Here is a 24,114-nt window from a genome sequence, read left to right as displayed (position 1 = left end):
CCACAGATGCCAGTGTACAGGTTGGCCGATCCCTGCTCAGGAGTGTAAGAGGCTCCACCTCACCAAGCAAAGTGGAGAGAAAGGTGAAGGAGGAGCTGGCAGGGAGAGATGACAAAAGGAGGAGAACTAACCATCCCTCACTTCAAACGGGAGTCACGAAGCAAGGGACAGCCCTCCCCTCAGCAGCCCTTTATAGGGGAGCAGACTCTTGCTGTGGCAGGAGAAAAGGGGGCACGCTGAATCAAATGGCACAAGCAGGCGATTGATTGGCGAGCCTAGGTCATTTCAGTGAGTGGATGCTCAGGACACTTGACCGCCTCTGATCAGCTCAGGGCTGCCTCTTCTGAGGCTCCACACAGCCATAGGCAGGGCTGGTGCCACATACATGATGAAATGTGTGAATAATGGAAGGTTGCGCAGGCAAAAACATGGCAAAAATGAGCATAAACAGAAGGAGACAAATGGGATAGTGCACACATGCCGTCTTTGAAGATGTGTCTCTTTCCTACAAGCAGTTGTGAAAATGGAACATGACAAGGACAGGTTTGGGACTGAGGGACAGACAGCACCAGCTCTGTGCAGTATGTTTTGTGACACATTCCATGACAAACAGCCAGTGCAAACATATCCTAAATTAATAGCACAGGGATATGGTGGGGGCCTATTGTAACATGACAAAGCAGGAATAAACATGATGAATTAGTAGACTACAGAATACATGAAACACACTTGAGGAGACTGTGTTTATAGCAGAGAGTTGATTTGTGCCTGAACAAACTGAGTCTTATAGACATGTACAGTGTGATCTTGATAATTTGCTGCTGGTAGGGATTGCCTCTTTATTCTTCCTTTGTACAGGCATATGTGCTTTTACCTCCTGTCAGGTTCAGTAACTTTCCCAACTCTTGTCTGATTGGACTAGACAACCAGATAGACTTCAGCATTTTCTTACTCTCAGTTTAGGTACACTAGGTACACTAGCCAAGCAATTGCTGAAGGTAAAAACGTGGGAGGATATCAATAAGCTAGGGAAACATTAAGGCAGTAGGAACTCCACATGAGTTAGTCTCATGACAGAGGTCCCACAAAACGGAAAAGTAAACAGCCTGTGTGAAGCTAACTTTGACATGCAGTTTAAGAATCACAATTAAGTTATTGTTGACAATTTAATAGGCTAGATAGGATGGGGGGGTGTTTGTTTCCTTCTTCCCTGCTGTCCCTTTTCTCTCATTTTCTAACTTATGACTGACATTCTAAAACATCATATTTTCTCTAGTCCTTTAAAAAGACAGAAACAAAGCTGCATAACCGTTTAGGGTTTAAAATTGAAGGGAAAAAACCAGTACCATAGGGCCAGAACAAACATTACATTAAAGATATAGCTAGCAGCTACATCTTTAATGTAGCTTTAAATTAATTTAAATTCATTTAATCAATCTTTAAATTAATGCCTGTTTTGGCCCTCAGACACAGACTAGACCCTCTCTAGATGAGGCCAATCATCTGGCTTCCTTAATGGAGTTGACAGAGCTAGAAGCCCAAATGTTTCTGTTTTGGCAGTGAAGCACTGGAACTCCCTTAAATCCTTAGGCTGCAATCATACACACTTGCCTGGGAGTAAGTTCTATTGCAGTGAATGGGACTTACTTCTTAGTAGATATGCAAAGGATATGTTAGATAATCCTTTCTCTGTTTGAGATCTTAAAAAGTATGCTTGTACATTATTGCTTATGCCTTTTGGGTGGCTGGAAAGCTGCTCCTGTTATCTTTTGCCTGCAGATATGTAGCTGGCTAGGGTTAAATCAATCCCCAAATAGGAAAAATCTAACAGGTGTTAGAAAGTCTAATGCAGAACACACCATTTAGTTTTCTTGGGATTTTCTTAATTAATTTCCAGGGTTGGGCTTGTTTGTTTGTTTGTTTTATTCACTTAGGGTGCAATCCTATGCATGTTTAGAAAGAAAGTCCAACCATTACCAGCATACCCCAGCCAGGGCATAGGATTGCGCCCTTAATTGCTTTTTTGTGTGCTTAAATGTATTTCCTTCTGCTTCTTGTGTGTGCTTGTTTGAACCCCATTTTTTTGTTTTCCAAATATCCACTGCAGAGATCTCTGTTGATCATTTTCAACTGACTTTTGCCTCACAGCGAGATGACATGACAACACAATTTAGCCAGATGAGCTTAAGTCGTCAGTCATCAGGAGACAACCCTGATTCACCTTCTGGTCCTGTCTATCCATCACCTATTATACAGCAGTCTTCCCCACAGACTGGTTACGTCATGGCATCCCCAAGCCAGCAGCTCCCCCCTGGAGGTTTTACAGGTTCAGGTCCACCAGTATCCCAACAAATACTGCAACCCCCACCTCCACCACAGGGTTATGTACAACAACAGCAACCTGCTCAGGTAAGGGTATATTTGTGATTGCTTCCTTTCCCAACCCACCCTCAAGCATTTATTTTGCATTAGTTTTGCATAATTTCAGTAGCACAGTCACAAACGAAATTACAGTCAAGGACTCTTTTCAGACTTATGTCAATACTCAATGCATAAACATTTCAGACAGTGGATAAGGCCACAAAGTCAACATGATAGGACAGAATTTTCTGTGCAATAAGCTGTAGCTATCCAATGACTATTTTTTTGTGAAAAGATATTATCATATACTTCATTGCCTAAGAAGAGGGAGGCAGATATATGATAACGGCTACATGTGAACAAGCAGTTTCATTAAATAGCTGTGTAGATTGGTCTCATAGTTTCTCTTTGATTACAACAACTTTTCTGATCAGTTCCCATATATGTCATCACTCATTGACTTATATCATATACTGACTTCCATGTATGAATGGGTTAATTAGTGATGAATAACTACAAATACAGTTTTCTTAATGAAGAAGGTCCACACATAGGGATATATGAGACATTCATTTCAGTTTATTTTGACCAGTATTTACCCAGTTTGCACTTCTGGAACAGGGACCAGAACACAATCTGTGATCTAAGTCTGTACATTTCCAATTCATAGAACAAACAAACAAACAAAAATGCATTTGAAAAATGCACGCATTTGAAAAATGTGCATGAAAAAATGTGCACTTTTGAAAATGTGCACAAACACATGTTAATCAATGGGAGAAAATGTGTATATTTTAAAAATGTGCACAGTTGATGTGTACATCTGGAAAATACACATGAAAATAGACACAAATATTCATGAGAAAAGAACTAACAAAGCTCACAATCTAATATGGACACAAATGAGAATGAGCTTTAAGGAGGAATTTGGAGAATCTCTGAACACAAGTTTTGCTGATTTGCACATCCGATCCACACACATTCAGCAGAACAATACAATGATGAGAGATCAAGTGATGTACCTGTATGCATGAAAGACCAGTGCTTTGAAGACCAGTGCTTTGAACACATGGCTGTGCTTCAGGTTATATCTGCACATTATTACTACAGAGGAAAGTAAATCGTGCATCTGTGGTTCTGCTTTCTCCTGTGTATGGAGACAGAGCTGCCACATTGCCTCTAGTAGAAGTACTAGCCATGAATCATATTTAATTGACTTGAACATGTAAGACATGGCAGATCTGTAATGTGTACTGGCTTCCTGAAGACTGATTAGGCTTTAATGTTTGTGACCAAGCATTCCTGCTTGCCTCCTGAGTATCCTCACAGACTAAAGGGAAGAGATTATTGACAAGCCCAGCAGGTTTTCTAGCCAACTTTTACCATATGCATTTTCATTAAAAAGCAGGTTTTCAAAACATAATTATAGCAATCTGCACTCAAAGAGCACGCCTGCATTCTGAAATCTTATAGCCTCTCTCTTTCATTCTCATACCCTGCCTGCCCCTCTCTCTCTCTCTCTCTTCCTCTTTCTCAAGATTTTAACTTCCTCACATGTTGTTGATGTCATACCAATTGTTCCCCTAGTTTTATTCGTGTTAATTGTTTCTTATGACTGGGACAGCTGCAGTTCTCAATTGTAGTGGTGTCTCTTCAGTGTTACTCCCAAGGCTTTTTCAAATAATTTGGAGAGCTGGTGCGTTTTTGTTATATGAATTAAAATACGGGAAATTAAACTATATTTGGAGAATTCATGCTTACAAAAGTTGCAGCAGCTGTACCTACAGTAGTCTTATTTCTTTCCCCTCTAGGCCTGCTGCTTGTTCTTTTTTAAATAAAAGGCCCTATTTGGGCAGTTAGAAGAGTACAACAAAATATATAGTAGCTTTTTCATAGTACCAGCAAAATTCCTGTCATTATGAGTGGAGTGTTGTGAAGTGGATAGGGGTGATCTAGCAGATACTGTTTACTGCACTTTTGAAAGGCTTATGACAAATTCCATCACCAAAAACTCCTGAGAATGGGATAAGAGAAGAGGTCCTCTTATGGATCAGTAACTGGTTAAAAAACAAGAAGCAAAGTGTAGAAATAAATGGACAGTTTTCACAATGAAGGGATGTAAAAAGTGGGGTTTGCATGATCTGTCTTGAGACCAGTTCTTTTTAACTTGCCCATTCATGATCTGGAGTTGCAGGTAGGCAGTGAGGTGGCCAAGTTTGCAGTTCATACCAAACAACCAAACAGCACACAAAAAGGGACAACAAAGAACTTCAAAAGGATCCTTCCAAACTGAAGGAGTGACCATCAAAATAACTGATGTGGTTCATTGTAAGCAAGTGTAAAGTGATGCACATTGGGGCAGGGGGGAATCCAAACTTCACATCTACGTTGATAGAGTTTGAACTGACAATGACTCACCAGTTAAGAGAGCTCGAGTTTTGCTGAATTGCCCATCCCTAGTAGTAACAACCATATATATAATTTATTAGATTTATTAGCCGCCCATCTGGCTGGCTACCCGGCCACTCTAGGCAGTGTACAATACAAATAACAGTGCAAAATACAACACATTTACATAATCAACTGAACAAAAACAACATTGCTCTAAAAAATCCAACCCACCCCAATTGCCCACCTGAATAGCCAGATTTTCAAAGCTCGGCAGAAGCTCATCAAAGAGGGGGCATGGCACAGGTCACTAGGGAGGGAATTCCACAGAGTAGGGGCCACCACAGAAAAGGCCGTCTCCCTAGTCCTCCCCAGCCTAGCTGTCCTGGCTGATGGGACAGACAGAAGGCCTTCCGAGGCCAATCTCATTGAGCAGCATCTCTGGTGTTGCTAGAGGCGCTCCTTAAGATAGAATAGGCCAGAACCATATAGGGTTTTAAAGGTCAATACCAACACCTTGAATTGGGCCCAGAAAACAACTGGTAACCAGTGCAACTCCTTCAGCACTGGAGTGATGTGGTCTCGCTGATGGCTGAGGCGGGCCGCCTCATTCTGCACCAGCTGCACCTTCCAAACCATCTTCAAGGGTAACCCCACATAGAGTGCAGTATGGTAGTCCAGGCAAGAGGAGACCAGGGCATGAACTACTGATGGGAGCAGATGGTTAGGGAGGTAGGGGTGCAGCCACGGTATCAGAGGGAGTAGGTATGGTGCTGCCTGGCTCACAGCTCATACCTGAGCCTCCATGGACAGCTGGGAGTCTAAAATGACCCCCAAGCTGCAGACCTGGTCCTTCAAGGGCTGCTGCACCCCATTCAACATCAGGTCAACAACCCCTAGCCTCCCCTTGTCTCCCACCAAAAGTAACTCAGCTTTGTCGGGGTTCAGTTTCAGCTTATTCCTTCCCATCCAGCCACTCACCAACTCCAGACACTTGGATAGGGTTTCTACAGCCAACTTTGGCAAGGGTTTAAATGAGAGGTAGAGTTGCGTGTCATCCCCATGTTGGTGACACTGCACCCCAAACCTCCTGATGATGGTCCTCAGCGGCTTCACATAGATGTTAAATAACATTGGGGAGAGAATAGAGCCCTGTGGCACCCCACAAGTGAGCAGCCAAGGGTCTGAAGTCACCTCCCCCAGAGCTACCCTCTGGTACCTGCCAGAGAGGAAGGAACAGAACCACCATAATATGGTTCCCCTATGCCTAACCCCTCCAGGCAGTCCAGGAGGATACCATGGTTGGCAGTATCAAAAGCCACTGAGAGGTTGAGGAGAACAAGGAAGGAGCATTCACCCCTATCCAGAGCCCTCCTCATATCATCCACCAAGGTGACCAAGGCCATTTCTGTCCCATGCCCAGGCCTGAAGCCCGACTGAAATGGATCCAGATGATCAGCTTCTTCCAAGTGTGCCTGGCTGCAACTGCAATGCCACCACCCACTCAATCACCTTACCCCAAAACAGCAGATTCGAGACTGGGCAAAAGTCTTGGGGATCCAAGGACAGCTTCTTTAACAATGGTCTTATCACCGCCTCCTTGAGGGCTGGTGGCATCACTCCTTCTTTGAGGGAGTTATTCACCACCGCCTTGATCCCCTCCCTGAGTCTCTCCCTGCAGCTCATGATGAGCCAAGATGGGCAAGGATCGAGTGAGCAGGTGGTCAGCCTTAAGATGAAAGCACTTTGTCCGCTTCATGAGAAGGAAGAAGGTGGAACCAATCCCACACAACCGGTCTGCCACTGGCCACCCCTTGTTCACTAACTGTATCCTCAGTGCACAGAATAGCACTCCTGCTCCAGTCGATTTTATCCGCAAAGTGCTTTGCAAACTCATCACAGGAGGTGTTAGAATGCTCTTTTGGTTCCAGAACAACTGTACTGACCAGGTTCCGGACCACTTGGAACAGCCTCCTGGGACAGCACTCTGAGGACGTGATAGAGGCAGCATAAAAATAATTTTTTGCTACTCCTATCGCCACATGGTATGCTGAAGCTACAGCTCTAACCTGTATATCAGGACTGGCAAACTTTTTTTGGCCCTGAGACCAAAGTCCAATTTGGGAAGGGTCTTGGGGCTACGTTCTAGCAGTGGGCAAGTGAATGAGACAGGGCCAAGGACAGCAAAGTGGGCAGGATCAGATGTAATTCTTACCAATGTGGACATTTTCCCACCAAGCATACAAAACACAGCTCAATTCTATGCATGTTTACTCGGGAGCAAGCCCTACTGCAACAGCTTTCATGCCTGCAAAGCATATCTCAAGACTATGCATGTCTGCTTAGGAGTAAGCCCCAGTGCAATAGCTTTCATGCCTGCAACGGACAGCCCAATTCTATGCAACAGCTTTCATGCCTTCAAATAATCGATCAAATGCCATTAAATGCCCTCTTATCTGCTATCACTGATCAGAGATAACAGCAGAAGGAGCTTGTAGGCTGCATCAGGGGCCACATCCACCCCATGAGCTGGAGATTCCCTATCCCTAATGCACATATTTATGTAGGGAAGGAAATTGCCAGGAAAATAACAAGAACACTGTTTTGGATATGGGGAAAATTGTGCCCTTATGTCAAAATTTATAGACCTGCTATTATTAGTGAAACGTGATACTGAAGTATGTAAATTATAAGACAGGTAGATCTATATACTGAATCTTAGAAGGGCTCACTTTCCCTCCCGCATTCTCCCATCCCTGGTCTATATATTACAAGCAAATCATAAACTGAGATATGTTCTGCTGACATAACAAGTGTGAGACGGATTCACAGTTAGTTTTTTAGGAACGGTTCTTTCTTTCCTGTGACTGCTTCCTATGCCAGGAACATTCAAACACTTGTAAACTCCTGGTACAAGGGATCCACATAGGAAAGGTCAGATCATGTGTGGAATAAAATATATTCGTGTCATCACCACTACCCTCTAATCCAGCTACTGATACTAATATAAATTCTTTAGAATCATGAACATTTGCATCTAAATGGTTTCTCAGGTTATTTTCATGGTTCATTGCAAATTTCAGTAAGGATTTACCTCCTCATTGGCTAAATTGGTATCAGTTTTCATATTTATATTTTCATCAGTTTTGTTTGAATGTTATATATTTCAAGTTCTAATAGTTGGTGAAGAACTAATGAAGAAACTTTGAAGCTCTAGTTGAGGCATAAGTGGAAAGCATAATTTATACATATGGAATTCTCACTTTAAATGTTCTGTATATGTTGTTCATAGGCCCAAGGAAATAACTGTGTGGGTTTTTTTCCAGTCTTACTGATGCTTTTGAAAGAGCCAACCAGAATAACCTGTGGTTGGAACTGTAGAGTACAAAAATTGACAAACAACTGGTTAAACTGATTAGAATGCTCCATATAGGTACAAGGTCAAAAACTGATGTGGTACCTTGGTCCAGCTCTTTGGCCCAATATATATTATGATTATGAAAAGGAATGTCTCTTAGTTCCCTTTCTCATTTTTATGTTCATGATCTTACCCTAGAGTTATAAAATAGTGCTGATTTCCCTGTGTCATTTCTGGCTTATTCTGTGACTATATTGTTATACACTGATGATGTGATGCTGTTGTCATCTGCACAAATCACAGAGAGACTCTGGGTCAATTTGCCAGAGAGAATTGCTAAGTTTGAATTATGCCAAAGCTAAGTAGTTGTGTTTGAAGATCACCCTACATGCCATAGCTGGTCTCAGGATAACCAGACTGTTGAACGAATTTGTAACTTTGTTTGGCGGTTGTACTTGCCACTTTAAATTCAACAAAACTAAAAACCTTGAGATCTTCACTGGTTGTTCTTGACTTTGCAAGAAGCACAGCAGGTAGGGATGTCCAGATTTTGTGAAATCTGTCCTGTGTGAGTTTCATGGATTGTGTGGTATCGTTCGTTCCAGTGTCCATTCACAGATGGATTAAAAAATAAATAAAATCATGATATGGGAAAATACACAAATAATTCTGTAAGAGGGTTTGCAACAATTTACATAATTTATGTTAGTATGTAACATTTAGCATATTGTCCCCCATTCCATTCAACTTTTCCCTGTGGATATGTTCCTGTCTTGGCAGAAACTTGGCTATTTTCCTACAAATAAATTTGTGTAAATTTGGGGAAAGCTAAAAAAAAAAGGTTCGGAAGTCCACGGACTCTGCGTGGCCTGAGGAGGCCAGTCCACAGTGGATTCTGCAAGTCGGATTCTTAGAAATCCAAACTCATTTTAGCCCATCTCGAATTCCTCCAGCATTCTTAATGGCTGGGGGAGCTCAGTTCAAAGTACTGGTGCTTTGAAGCCATACACGGCCTAGAACCCAGGTGATTATTGAACCGTCTTCCCCTGCATCAGGTAGCCTGATCACTAAGGTCATCATCTGAGGCTCTCCTCCAAGTGCCCCTGCCTTCTGAGGTGCAGTGAGTCGTGACCCACTTTTCAGTTGTGGCACCCTCCCTGTGGAATATCCCTCCTAGAAAGTTTTGCCTTTTTAGTGCCAAGTGAAGACCGTTTCATTCTCCCAGGATTTTAATATATTTTATACCTTTTAAGCCTTTGCAAATTTCTTAGCTCTCTGTTATCTTAGCTTTCCATCTTATTTGTTGATTTCATTCACAAATCATTTTTTTTTACTAATTTGTTATCTAACATGAAGCTGAAGGTGCAGGTAATAATACATAAAATCTGGTTTCACCATCTCTTGGAGTATTTGCAGAGAATTTCCTTTCTCAGCTAACTTATGGGATGATGGTATGAAGTGTATCTGATGAAGTAGACAGTGTCCACGAATGCTGATGCCAGAATAAATACATGTGTTAATCTTTAAGTTGACACAAGACTCTTTGTTGTGTTTGTTGCAATAGAATTAACATGGCTACGCCTCTGGAAAGAGGCAACTAAGAATTTAAGAGTTTAAATCAGTTCCATGTCTTCAGTACTGTGTTTTTCAGTGCCCGGTTGAACTGGTGGAATGACAAACATACTTAATTGTCATGATCTTGGCTCCTTAGATATTTCTTAAAGTAGATCTGCAAAACAGTCCAGGGTTCCTTACACTGATTTGTTATTATCATTGGGGAGGGGGCAGGGCAGGAAAACTTAGGTGCACTTATGCTACTTTGTCTTGCAGAATGTTATGATGCAATCATCCACAGAAGAGAATCAGTATGAAATCATTTTTTTGGTACCACGAAGCCCTGCTATCAGATTTGGTATCATAATGGAAAGGCTTGTGTGTAAATGTCCAATTTGTTTCTGTAATTGTAGCAGCCTAGGGGCTTCTCTTCTGTCAGATCCAGTGTCATGTGATGCAGCCAGCAAAAGGCAGTATGTGAACATGTCCAGTCAATGTGGGATTATCTTTGAAAGAAAAAAAAAAAAAAGGAAGTTGGCTAAGCCTGGGAGTCTAAAGATATCACACATTAATTAAAGTTTAATATATTAAAACTGCCTTTACAGCTGCCTTCTAAAGCTCAGTTTCCCAGTTTGCATTAAAGAAGGAGCAGATAGATTTTAGAAGTGGCACATCTAAGAGGGCTGGAAAGCATTTGTTCTTCGCTTGCCTTTTCTTCCAGCCCTGCATTTTCTCAGTCTGACTAAGACATTCGTTTAGAAGCTTAACAGTTCTTTTTCACTGTCCAGCCTTTTATCTGATTGCACTGTGACAGTTCTCTGTGGTAAGCTGATGACTAGAAAATGCCTTCAGCAGTCTAATTTTTATTTTCTATGGGGGAAAATTCCCACTTTTCTCTCCCTGCTTCAGAAAAAAAAAAAATGCTACACATCCTCTAATCTTTCTCTTCTGTCTTCATATGTTATTTCATAACCATAGCCCAAGAGCATTATGTCAGTAACCAGTATCTATCTGACCAATAACCAAATTGGCCTCTTTCATGGCTTCTGTGTTTAATTAAGGGGTGGGGTGGGGAAGAACTGGGAGAACAATATGGTATGAATGGGATGCACAGAGGGAGTAATGCCTCCCCCCAGAATGACTTCATTGTGTTTTTCAATGGAATCTACTCTGTGGAGTAGAGAAAAACATGAGACTTCAGAAACAGTAATGCTACAAAGGTATTTGCTGTTCATCAAGGTCTTATAGCTTAATGTATTAACTTGAGCTTCAAAGGCTTCTTATAGAAAGCTGTGGTAAAGCCCAATGTACAAAGTTCCTAAATGAAAAGCAAGGCAAAGCACATGTTTCTTTTTTTCTGACACATACATGTATGAGTAAGAATGTTCTGTCATAATCTGGCTTTAATGACATCGTCTTGAGTAAGACTGGATGATACATGCAAAACCACTACCATGTGGAAGTCACTTTAAATGCATCTACATGGTGGTAACAGCAAGCTGTGTGTGTGCAGCAGCTCAGTGATTTTCTCCATGTGCAATTAAGACCTTTTCTTTTGGTTGCTCTTTTTGTGCATTGACTCTCAGTATGGTAGCAAAAAGATCCAAATCAAGTATATTACCATGAGGGAGTATCTCACAAACATTCATGCAAGGCCTGATTAACAGTTCAGAACAGATTGATTAATAGGTTCAGAGCAGAGACACAGGAACAGGGTGCGCATGAGAAAAAGACTGAGAACATGCAAGAGTAATTAACATCCAATGAGAAGATGGGGTACCAAACTGTCCATCCCAAGATACTCTAGTTTTCCATGAGCACAAAGCCTTTCCCCTCATACTACACACACTCATGCAACACAACACACACACACACACACACACTTTAAAAACCCAGTGAGACATATAGTATGATGAACTTCATGCGTGATAGTATCAGAGGTTGCTGCCTCCCAAGGAACAAGGCACAAAAAGCATCTTCAACCACTGAATATGGAAACTTATTCCATCCTTACCACCCAGCTACTGATTCTGGTAGACCTGGTATGAATTTACATTTCTTCAAGTCCAAAGTCTGGAAAAGGCTTTGACAGGATCTACAAAACCATAATGTTTGGACTGAACCTTGCCAAACCTGTTAGAATCCCTACTGCCCTGAGTGCCATTAGCTGCCTTGAGTGCCATTTTTTTGGTGGAAAGGCAGACTATAAATCAAATCATTAATACTGCTATTATCATGAAGCTTATTATGTTGTTAATCAAGTTGTTTTCCCCTATTTGATTATTTGTAATGTCTGTTCTTGGGAAAGTTATGAATGCTTGGTTACTGTCAAAAGTTATCTGTTTATCAACCCACATTATGTGATTCCTTTCTACCTAATGCTCCATCTAGCAAACAGCATTCTTCAGAATGATCAGTTGCTGCTCTGATAAGCCACTAAATGGAGTATATAACAGATGCATTCTCTTCCAGTCAATTTAAAGAATAATTTCACTGTGGCTAACTCTGGATAAGAGTATCTAAATTCTACAGAGATAAATTGATTTATGCTTGTATAGTACTTTTGTATCTATAAATTGCTGTGTATAAGCTACCAATTTATGATTACCCAAGAATATACGTTATGGGTTATGGGATATAGCCCTGCCACCTAGTATTTCTTTGAATATCAAAAGTGCTGTAATTCATTCATAATGATTAGGGGGCAGGAAAATCTTACATTCTTCATCACATTTTGCCCTCTCTATTTGTTTTTCTATACTGTGGGTCTACATCTCTGACCTGAAAAGGCTCTGTATATAGAATATCTAAGTTACTGTTGGATCAGAAAACACCGAGCATGTGAACAAATGAAACTGGCAGATATGGAGTACAACCATTGGTCCTTGGAGCTTACTATAGTACTGTCTATTCTAACTGGTCATGGCTCTGCAAAAGTTCAGACAGAAATCTTTCCCAGCCCTTCTGTCTGAGATCGTGGAAATGACAAAGACTGAGCCTGGGATCTTATACATGCATAACATGTGATCTACCAATGAGCCCTTTCCTTTTATCAACAAAGACTGTAACAAGAGAGACATAACTAAATTATTAGAAGCCTTTTTTGTTCCCAACAGTTTTGTACCACATGATATGCCTGCTTTTAATTGCATGCACTGGCCCCACCCCCATCATCACATCTCTGTCGGCTTCATCTCCCTGCTGTACACGTGTTGTGGGGAATGTTGGTGGAGTGGAGTTTGCTCTACATGTGTAGATTCCCTCCATTATTGTACAAAGTTCCATATCTCAGGGGAAACCCATGCATATACAGCAGGCTCCCTTCTATGGACATGTTCCCAAAACACATGTGTACAGCAGGTGGGAAGAGCTAATGGAGACATATTAATGAAGGGTTGGCAGGTGGGGCCTCACTCTCTCACTCCACACGATTGATAATTGCTTGCAGAAGGCCTGAATACAACTAATGTATACAGTGATGGTTTTTTGTATTATTTTCAGTAATTGTTACTTATTATCCCACTTCAGTTTTGCAAGTCTCCTGCTTGGTCTGATTCGGACTCAGAGGTCCATTATTTGTTGTCCCATTGTCAGAATGTAATCTATATCCTGCATGTCCCACCATGATTAGCTTATCCAGAACTCAGGGTACATGGCATCTTAGATCCAGATTCAAATTTCATTCCAAAGTCTTTATCCTTATATTGAGCTTTTTAGGCTGCAATCCTTTACTCACTTATCTGGGAGTAAGTCCCATTGAACTCACTGGGGCTTACTTTTGAGAAGACATGTGTAGGATTGCACTGTTACCTAGATGCTTGCCATTTTCAGAGATCAGACATAATTCAACATTCGTTAAGAGTTCATTCTTACTGCATTCGAATTGGCAGTCTTCTCTAATTTAAACATCCCAAACTCTCTTTTGCCCAAGCTTCAGAAATTCAGACCCTCCTTGATCTACCCGTTCAAGCCGTGGAACTCCACAGCCACATTTTGCAATGAACTGTGTACATCCAGCTAGGATTACCTCCAATCAGCACGTTATCATTAGTATAGTTTTATCCCATTACACCAGACAGCTATAGCAACCCAACCTGTCCCCTCCCCTGGGACAGTCCCCCCACTCCCACATCTCCAGATTGTCTGTACCATCTATGACTATGAAATCATTTCCTGTTTCTGTTCTTTATTGCTCTTAATGTTAAGGCATTAATTATGCTGTATTACATGATATCATAAAATTGAGGATTGTGGTCTTGAATGTCTAAACAAGGCTTAATTTGAGTGGGGGCTCAAATGCCATGCTCATTGAAATGTAAAGGAAGCTATTAATGTACCTTACTCTTTTAAAATAAAAAAGCAGTTTTCAGACCCTTTTCTATACCATTTCCAGAGACTGGACCTAATCACAGCTTTGCCAGGGTATGTACAGTATGCTTAATGTGAGGATGGGCTTGTGCACCCCCTATGCCTTTCTCAATGTCCACTTGCTACTGCACCAAATAGCAGCAGGTATATTGAAATAAGTAAATAACACTTCCACTACACTCCAGAAAATGGCATGAAAAGCTTTGGAAATGAAAGAGCACACAAGATTTGGTCATGAACTTTTAGAGGGCCTGTCAGTAGGAGCTCTGTCCTTTCATCAGTCACTTCTTCCTGTGGCAATTTTCCTGGTCCTGGGGATCCATCTTTCTAAGTAGGGTTTCCAACTCCTTTTCTTGCTTCTGCAGTGAGTCATCTCAGGAGCTGCATTCCCTCTTCTCATCTGGCTCCTTTGGTCCCTTCTGTTCATTTTTTCTTGTAATCATCCCTGTTTCATGAAGCAGTTTGCCTTTGCAATTTTGTCTGTAATGTTACATTATTTTTATGTAACTATGTGTGTTAGCATTGGTGTTTTACAGGATATCATTCTGAAATCATGACAAATCTAGAGAACAGCAAGTTGTATATATTTCAAATAGTTCCTTGCTTAGAGGCCTTACAAAAGTATATTTTCCTGTCCCTGTGGTTGGTAGTTTTAAAGTATTTAATATACCTGTAAATTAGTAATATTCCACATGTTAGAATATTTTCCATGCTTTAAAAAATATATCAGCCTGTGTGTAGCATTTATTTTTTATTGCATTTCCATCCCGCTTTTTTTTCCTCTTGCAAGGAATTCAAAGCGGCTTAAATTCTCCTCCTCCTCCATTTTATCCTTACAACAACAACCCTGTGAGGTAGGTTGGGCTGCAATTCTGTGACTGGCCCAAAGTCACCCAGTGAGCTTCCATGGCCAAATGGGGACTAGAACCTGGATCTCCCAGCTCCCAGTCCAACACTGTCACCACTACACCACGCTGGCTCTCCAAGCTTTTCCCAAGATGCTCAGGAGACTTTCTAAGCTTAAAAACCCTGCATTTCAAAAATAATTTTGGATATTGTGTGTTCATTGTTCAGCTTTAAAGGTTTTATAATACATTCTTAGTCTTTCTTATTTTCTGCAGATGCCTGTGTATTATTACCCATCTGGTCAATACCCTACCTCAGCAACTCAGCAGTACAGACCCATGGCCTCAGTTCAGTACAATGCGCAACGGAGTCCACAAATGCCACAGACTGCACAGCAAGCAGGTATTTGCATCTATTACTCGATTCTTCAGCTAGACCCTTCCTTCATGCTATGTGTCTGGATGAACTCATAGGTGCAGCCTTGACCCAAATTTGTTTCTGAAAACAAAACACCACACCAGTCATACCCTTCCCAAAGACACTTTTGTTGGAGCTGAGCTGGGCACTCTGGATTTTCCAAAAATAAATATTTTAATGGCTGTATATGCATAGTTCAGGGAGAAGGGGTGGTGATAAGAATTGAAGAGACATGGAAAGAATATCCCAAACTCTCATTTTTAGTATGGGGCAAGGAGATTGTATTCCTTTTCTTGCTTGAACCTATTGCCTCTTATTCTTTGTCTTCAGGGGTGGTTTTCTAGATTCATATCATTTATTCCCTTTGCAACAGTCTTAAATATTTAAAATGCTTCATTTCAAAGTATAACTAAATATCTAAAGGACATTCATACTTTCTATCCTGTTGTGGCATGCCAGAATGTCATCAAAGCATTGGTCCTTAAAATGCTGGATCAAAGCCAGGGCAGAAAGTAAATTACTGGAATTAATATTTTAGTGATACTTGGATATCATCCTTTTGTGAATTGCCTGAATCTGTTAAAACTAGGGACTAGTAAAGAAAGCAATTAGAGATTACTGCACTGTACAGGCCTGAAACTCTGAAATACTAAGACAGCCACCTGAAATATGCTGTATGCTTTGGTAATGCTATGCTATTTTCCAATCCTTATGTTTCTGTTAGTCATCATGAGCACAGCAGGTAACAAGGCTCTCTAGAGTCTATGTGGTACCCTGTTGGTGTAGATCCCTGCAGTGATGTGCAGTTGGAAGGGGGGCCGTTACACTGTAAGAGAGTGAGTAGCAGGTCTCACAGTGAACCGGTCTCTTTTCCTACTGTGTCACGTCGCTCCTAATAAGTGTGATTGACACAGAAAGAAAGCTGCTGATGCATGTTGGTTTATTGCACTGGTTGGTGAGGTGTTCGTTGCATTGCTATTAAACATAGCTTGAGAACACAAGGGAAAGAAGAAGAATTGATCTTCTAATTCTCCACTTTACAGCTGTCCCAGTCCATGATTCAAACAAGTGTTAACTTATTAGAAAGAATAACACTGTGTGTTCCCTATCAATCCGTTATTGTATGGTTCCAAACTGTGGATTCGTGAATAGGAAGTTTCTGTAAATTCATGAAAAAACTTACAGCACCTTGTCCTCAAGAGTTTTTGATACACAGGGCTTATAAGCTTCAAGCCTACTACCAGCTAGATGTTCTGAGATGGAGAGAAGGACCTCCAAGCTGATGGGTCATCCCATCCATTGCTTCAATATCTCTGTAATACCGTGGAGATTGGATTGTAATGCTTTCATAATTCATGTTTAACTAGCTCAACAAGTCATGTATAATTGATTTGCATGATCATTATTTATCATGAGCATCAAAAATGCTTTTCTACTCCTTTTCTTGTTCTAATAGCTTCTGTCCTCTGCCATATTGGTTTGGGTGAGCATTATTAGTTAGTATTAATAACACTGTTGTCCACATTTCATACCTTTTATCAAATGCAGTTACCAAAGTAGAAAAAAGCGAGAATTCATTTACTAAAAAACAATGTCTCATTTTGCTTCATTTGTCTTAACAGCACCATTCCACATTTATATTTATTACTGATCCACATTAGGTCTTTCAACCTAAATGCAAAATATATTGTATGAAACTGTCTTATTTTGCTCTGTGATTCCTACTCCATATTTAACCTATTAGTTAAAGTGTGTGTCAGTAATGTGGAAATTCCATTAAAGAAAGCATATATAGCACATTCTGAACTATACCGTCTGCATTTTTAAAAGTAATTGGATCATAAGGAAACCTTTCTCATTACCCATTTATCTGATGTGTTTTTATTTTAGCTAATATGCTGTATTTATTCAGGATCTAGTGTGGGACATCAGTAATTTTTGTGCTTGAGGACCTTCTTCTATCGACTTCCTCTCATCTTTAAAAGATAATTTTCAGACCTGAATGTAAAACCTCCTAAATGTTGAAGAGTGCTGTGTATATTCTAAATATTTCTCACTCTACTTGTTGACTACTCCATGGGAGAGTACACCGCTATTCATTTATTATAATAATCTGTAGCTACATTCTAGTATTCCTTCCATGTATAATTACCTCTTTCTGATTTCCATATTATGTGCCTTGTAACTAATTGCTTTTTAGGGAATCTGTATCTTTGCAGAGGGACATAGGATGACAGCTTTTATTAGACCAATCATTTTGAAATGTCTTTCATATCAACGAGGCATATGATAAGTGGTGTCCAAGAAATGCCGCAAAGGACACCACGAAGTTTGCACAGATCGTATCTGGGAACTCTAGATGGCAAGAGCCACTGTGTCTTTTATGTAGTTCCTGCACCCTGTTCGCAGGGATGTCTAGAAGCCACCTTCCTTTTTAGCAATCTGTAGCTTCCACAGCCCAGAAGAAGGACAGTAGTTTAGAGGTTTCAGCATGCCTCCAAGCCACTCTCCCTCCTAGCAGGCTGTGGATATGAATTCTGTCCACTGCAGGAACAACTCTCAGTGGCTGAAGTCCCCAACTGCAATCCATACATAGAAGGGCAAAAAGGACTTCAGGTGCAATCCCATTCATGTTTAGACAGAAAAAAGTCCTACAAACCCCAGCACACCCCAGCCAGCATGGGAGTTGGAGGACCTTTTTCTGTCTAAACATGCATAGGATTGAGCCCTTACCTGCTTTAATAAAATGTTGGACTGATTAATAGGAGTACAGAACTGTGGATTTGTATTTTTGGAGGAGAACTGTTTGAGGGTTCAGTCCCTTATGCATGAAAAGCTCTGTCTTGGTAAAAGAAAATGATGTTAAATGAAATATATCAACATGGTACGAACGTTTACAAAAGCTACACATTCAGCTTGCAAAGGGGAAAATTCAGCTTGCAAAGGAGCAAATGTAGATGTTTGCTCCGTCCAAGAACTGGCACAGGGCTTCAACTATATGCTCATGCGCAAGTAGGTCAGAATTCAGCACAAAGTACGAGCAGAACGGAAGCAAAGCAACAGCCTAAACAACCTGATTTGCATCAGAAGCACTGTGAATAGTTCAAGGCACACTGTTTTTTTTATTATTTATTTATTTGTTACAATTATATCCCACCTTTTTTCCTCTTACAAGGAGCCCAAGGCAGCATACATGATCCGCCTCCTCTCCATTTTATCCTCACAACAGCCCTGTGAGGTAGGTTAGGCTGAGAGTCAGTGTCTGGCCCGAAGTCACCCAGTGAGCTTCATGGCCAAGTGGGAATTTGAACCTGGATCTCCCCAGTCCAAGTTCAACATTCTTACATAGAATGTTGTTGCAGAACTGTGTAGATTGATGATTGTTCCTGATGCAGCTTCCCTGAAGATTTAGTAGCACTTGCTATTGTTGAGGGATGCTGGGAATCTATGAGAAAACTGAAGCAGTATGGCAAAACCCATGGGAATGGAAGCAGTGCCTACCAGCAGAATAGTAAATGCAATGAAGGAGAATTTCTGAGCCTTGGGAGCTTGAACACTGTATTACAGAAAGAAAGTTCACCTGTTCATTGGGGTCTTTGAAGCTTTCATCTCTCTTGCAAGCTTGTGAGAGCATATCGTTTTCCCACTGTGGGATACAGAGGTCAAGGCAAGCTCTGATACAGGCAATTTGTTTTTGTTTTGCTCAGAAAAGGTCTGCTTATGAGTAGAGCAATCTTGATGACTTCTACAGCAATTGGCTGAAACAAAATGTCAGTAGTATAGCATCCATAATGTGTGAGGGACTATGTATTTTCTCATGGCTGTGGTAGGAGAGCAATATGAAGTGAAAATGGCTCCAAGGCAGAAAGAAAAGATGAGCTCACCTAAAATTAGATTACAATCTGACAGCAATAAATCATTTTGCAAGAGGGATGAGAACGTGTGCGTGTGTGTGTGTGTGTGTGTGTGTGCGCGTGCACGCGCGTACTTTAAAATAGTACAGCTTGCCTGCAAAGAGAAGAACAGGAGACATTTCTAGAAGATTCTGCTTCACAAAAGATTCACCATAGGAACACCTTGCTGTTTAAATGATCTACTTATCAAAAGAGTAGTGCTATGCCGAAAATTTATCCCACATCTTTTTCGACTATTCTCACCCAATTTTATAGAAAATAAATTGCTTTTGTAAAGCAATTCAGCTGTGAACAGAATTTTGGAGACATTCTCATGGGTTGGGTTTGGGTTTCTTGTGCTAACCTTACTTAGGAGGTGACAAAAGAGAGAGTGCAAGTGCCCTATTTTACATTGGGCAATCATCTCTCTGGCAGCCTGGCTTCCCACACTTCAAGTAGAGCCTGGGGAAGATACCATAATTCCTCCGAGGAGGGCTTTTTCAGGTCAGACGTGCAGTCAGCCTGGGAGGCTGCAGAGCAATGGAACTATATGTAATAGAAAGAGAACATACACACGGCACTCTCAGCCACCTTGCAGTGAGCTTTAAGTAAGCTCAAAAACACCACAAAAATAAATTATAAAACATCCTGAGAATGAACCAGAGTGATGGAAGCCTCTTTCATGGGGGAAGAAAATGTTCAGGAAACTGGAGGACAGATTTTGTCACAGGACTAGCTCTACCTCTTTCCTGAAGCTGGAAACAACACGGACCCCCGTTCACACCTGTTATGGATGCAAAATGGGGGCCAGCCTGCCAACACAGTTGATGCTGTCACCACTTGCAGTGGTAGCACTGCACCGCCCCCCAGCTGTGCTACAATCCCTGCCAAAAGTGAGCCCTAGTGATGAGCAACTGTTGGGAGAATTTCTCCTCCTCCTGAAGAAATTCAGTGGAATTGTCCCCCCAGTTTTCCTGCCCACAAATAGGGTGGAGAATTTCAAGAGGCCATTAGCACACAGCTCTAGAAAAGACTGGGCTTGTTACATAACCAGCCAGACAGCTTCAGCGATTGGGCGGCATAGAAATGAAATAAATAAATAAATAATTGAATTCAGTATTTTGGACTTCGAATTAATTCATTACAGCAGATTCTCCATCCTTGGTTTGTTTAGTATGATGTCCGAACTGGGAACTCCAGCTTGTTCCTATCCTAATGAGCCAGAGTCATAAGCCAGGATCAAAATGCCAGAGTTCCCAGTTTGGACATCATATTGAACAATCCATGGACAGAAAGTCCCTGGCTTGTTTAGTCACTCCCACTGGTAGGAGGAGCCAAGTGGGAGGAATTGAGCAGTGTGCACCAGCATGCTTGGTTAAGCCCGGTGACCAAGTTACATAGGAACTGGCCCAGTGTGTCTGCAATATTAAAAGCTATATTGTTTCCTCCACCCATGTTTCTGTTTCAAAATTCAGAACCAAAAATGCATGTCTGATCTTAGATTAACTTTATGGTTATTGTACACTCCTCCCCTTATCAAAAGCTCTAAATAAGTGGCTTTTTCATTTGTCTGAAAATTTCTTTATTATCTTTATTGCTGTTTTATTCATACCACACACATTCATTCATTCATTCATTACATTTCTATACCACCCAATAGCTATAGCTTTTCAGTGCCAATTGTCCGTCCAAGGTCAACTTACAAACAAAATAAAGAAATTTATTCTGCTGAGTCATTAAGCAGTGGTACTCTGGAACATTCATCCAAGAGATGGCCTTGGGTAACCTTGGAAATAACCTTGGGTTATTTCCTTGTGGATTTTTCCCCTGCTGGCAAGTTCATAGAATCATAGAATAGTGGGGTTGGGAGGGGACTGTAAGACCATTGAGTCCAACCCCCCCGCTCAATTCAGGAATCCAAGTAAAAGCATCCCTGACAGTTGGCTGTCCAACTTCATCTTAAATGCCTCCAGTGTGGGAGAGCCTACTACCTCCCTAGGTAGTTGGCTCCATTGTTGTATCGCTCTAACAGTCAGGAAGGTTTTCCTGAAGTTCAGCCGGAATCTGGCTTCCTGTAACTTGAGCCCATTATTCTGTGTCCTGCACTCTGGGATGATCGAGAAGAGATCCTGGCCTTCCTCTCTGTGACAGCCTTTCAAGTACTTGAAGAGCGCTATCCTATCTCCCCTCAGTCTTCTCTTCTCAAGGCTAAACATGCCCAGTTCTTTCAGTCTCTCCTCATAGGGCTTTGTTTCCAGTCCCCTGATCATCTTTGTTGCCCTCCTCTGGACCCTCCCCAGCTTGTCTGCATCCTTCTTAAAGTGCGGTGCCCAGAACTGGACACAGTACTCCAGATGAGGCCTAACCAGTGCCGAGTAGAGGGCAACTAGTACTTCACATGATTTGGAAGCTATGCTTCCATTAATGCAGCCCCAAATAGCATTTGCCTTTTTTGCAGCCACATCACATTGTTGGCTCATATTCAGCTTGTGATCTACAAGTCCAAGATCCTTCTCGCTTGTAGTGTTGTCGAGCCAATTATCGCCCATCTTGTAACTGTGCATTTGGTTTCTTTTTCCTAGGTGCAGAGCTTGGCATTTGTCCCTATTAAATTTCATTCTGTTGTTTTCAGCCCACCACTCCAGTCTATCAAGATCACTTTGAATTTTGTTTTTTGTGTTCCAAGGTATTAGCTATCCTTCCCAATTTTGTGTCATCTACAAATCTGATAAGTATTCCCCGCACCTCCTTACCCAAGTCATTAATAAAAATGTTGAGGATCACTGGGCCCAGAATTGAGCCCTGCGGTACCCCGCTTGTTACCTCTCCCCAGTTTGAGAAGATCCCATTGATAAGCACTCTTTGAGTCCGTTTCTGTAGCCAACTGTGGATCCACCTGATAGTTGTTTTATCTAGTCCACTTTTAGCTAGTTTACTAATCCGGATATCGTGGGGCACTTCGTTGAGGCCTTTTTTGTTTTGGAAGGCCTCTTTAGAAGCTTAACTTTTAACTTGTTAGATTAATCTTAGTTGTGGGCTTGCTGCTTTTAGATTGGCTGCTCTTGTTGTATTTAAGGTTGCACTGCTCCTGTTTTATGTTTCTTATTAGCCATTCATCCTTTTTATCATTCATTGGTTTTTAATCATTTGTACGTTTTTTAATCTTATCACTTAGAAAGGTCATTTCTAAATTCATATGTAAACAAAAAATAAGGACATGCAATCCTATTTTCATATATCTTCTGGAATTAAAAAAAGGTTTGAATAACTGGGAATGCTCTTTACACAATGTTAGATTAATATGAAGCTACATGGAAGACAAATGATAAAACTGCCTTCCTTGATTTAAGTACCCTGATTCAAATTATTATACAGCTCCATTTATTATGGCAATTATATGTGATATTGACTTTCTTTAATATTTACAAATAATCCCTTGAACTGTGGCATTCGTCTCAGTTTCCCTGCTTGTTGATTATTTGATCCAATTTCTCCAGCATTCCAGTTTAAAGAATACCATCTGGTTAAGCAAATAAATCTGTCAGACAATGCCAGGTTCCTTGAACAAGAAAGATAAAACCAATATTCTTGTATTCTTGTCAGGTTGCACTGTACAAATTGCATTTCTGCCACTATCAGTATTTTATTCTTGAACTTTGACTTTTCCTTGTGAATAGTTTCAAACCACTGGAGCCTCACTTTTCGGGCTGCATGATAAAATGAGTATTTCCTACACACACACTTCCCAAATAGACAAAATCAGTGATACAGCACCAATAATTTATATAGAGGTTTAATCTTCAAAATATTTTCCAAGTGTAAACTTTACGGCCTCTGAAAACCCATTTGTAGTAGGTAAGTATTATTGCGTTCACATTCCCAGATGAACAAACTAGGAACGGATGAGTCATTTAACTTATCTAGTACAAACATCTTCACAATATGATAAAACTTTACACATGCTCCTTCTGGGTTATAGTTTCACTTTTGTAGAGGTATGTGAACTAGAGTGGGGAGAGAAGTGATGGGGGAAGTTTTCTTTGTATGCCTTATTGGGGGGAAATCTATGAATAGTCCACTGTCAGAATTTCACAAACCGTGGGACAAAACCTCACTGAGATTGCTGAAAGGAAGGAGTTGGGCTGTGGGGCAGACTAAGTAACCTCCAGATAGAAATAAAGTTGCCTGGTGGATTGCGTTTGTAAAGAAGCAAGAGGGGAGATGTGGTTTTTGCTTGCCATTTCTAGAGATGTGAACTGTAGTCATGATCTGGCTCTTTCTTTGAACACGTTAAGGGCTGAGGGCAGAGACCTCTGCACATGGAAGCAGCTTTTGGAGCCTGATAACGTGCATTGCCAACACCCATAACCAGCCCGCAGGGGCCAGGATGAAGATGGACCTCTCTCTCCACTGCAGCATACATGTACCCATGGAGATGGCCAAGATCTTCCATGGGTAGCCTCCCATGCTTCCCAGCAAGGAATGTAATGGCATGAGCCAGAACCAGCCTGACTGTTCAAATTACTGGGTTATAGGCTCAGGGCAGAATGAGGCTGCAGTAGGGGTGGGTGGGAAGGGAGCATCCTTGCTGCACTAAGGCAAGGATGGGGAAGTATAGGCTACCTGTGTGGCCTGCCACAGGTGTCCTGCACCTGCACATTTTCCCATGTGCATGAGCATGAACTGCTGCTTTTGTTGCCCTCCTCTTCCAACAGAATTGGTTCTGCTGGGAAATGGGGCATGTGAAGAGACTCATCTCCCTGCTTCCTGTTTCTAGCAGAATTGGGCTCCTCCACAGCTGGCAGGCTGATGGGAATTTGATTCTGCAGGGAAATAATGCACACAGAAAGAGCCATCCCCATGCACCCTGTTTGTTTCCTTGCAGAATTGCTGGGAATGGCAGGGGTCTCCAATATCAGAGGGGCTGGG

At 41.3% G+C, this 24,114-nt stretch overlaps 1 protein-coding gene across 2 annotated transcripts in view; it reads left to right on the top strand.

The window, feature by feature from the left end:
- Positions 1 to 24,114, top strand: part of ARPP21 (cAMP regulated phosphoprotein 21) — a 184,957-nt gene that overhangs the window by 128,789 nt on the left and 32,054 nt on the right. For both annotated transcript variants that reach the window (XM_084860412.1, XM_084860411.1), the window contains 2 exons: positions 2,149 to 2,409; positions 15,151 to 15,277. In XM_084860412.1, coding sequence (XP_084716538.1) covers positions 2,149 to 2,409; positions 15,151 to 15,277 — 388 coding nt within the window. The remainder of the gene's footprint in view (positions 1 to 2,148; positions 2,410 to 15,150; positions 15,278 to 24,114) is intronic.

Source organism: Heloderma suspectum, chromosome 5 (genome assembly GCF_057233095.1).
Source record: "Heloderma suspectum isolate Gila_16-S chromosome 5, 16-S_ref, whole genome shotgun sequence".
Lineage (NCBI taxonomy): Eukaryota > Metazoa > Chordata > Lepidosauria > Squamata > Helodermatidae > Heloderma > Heloderma suspectum.
Note: the sequence above shows the minus strand (reverse complement) of the source record. Positions and strands in the feature narration are given on the sequence as shown.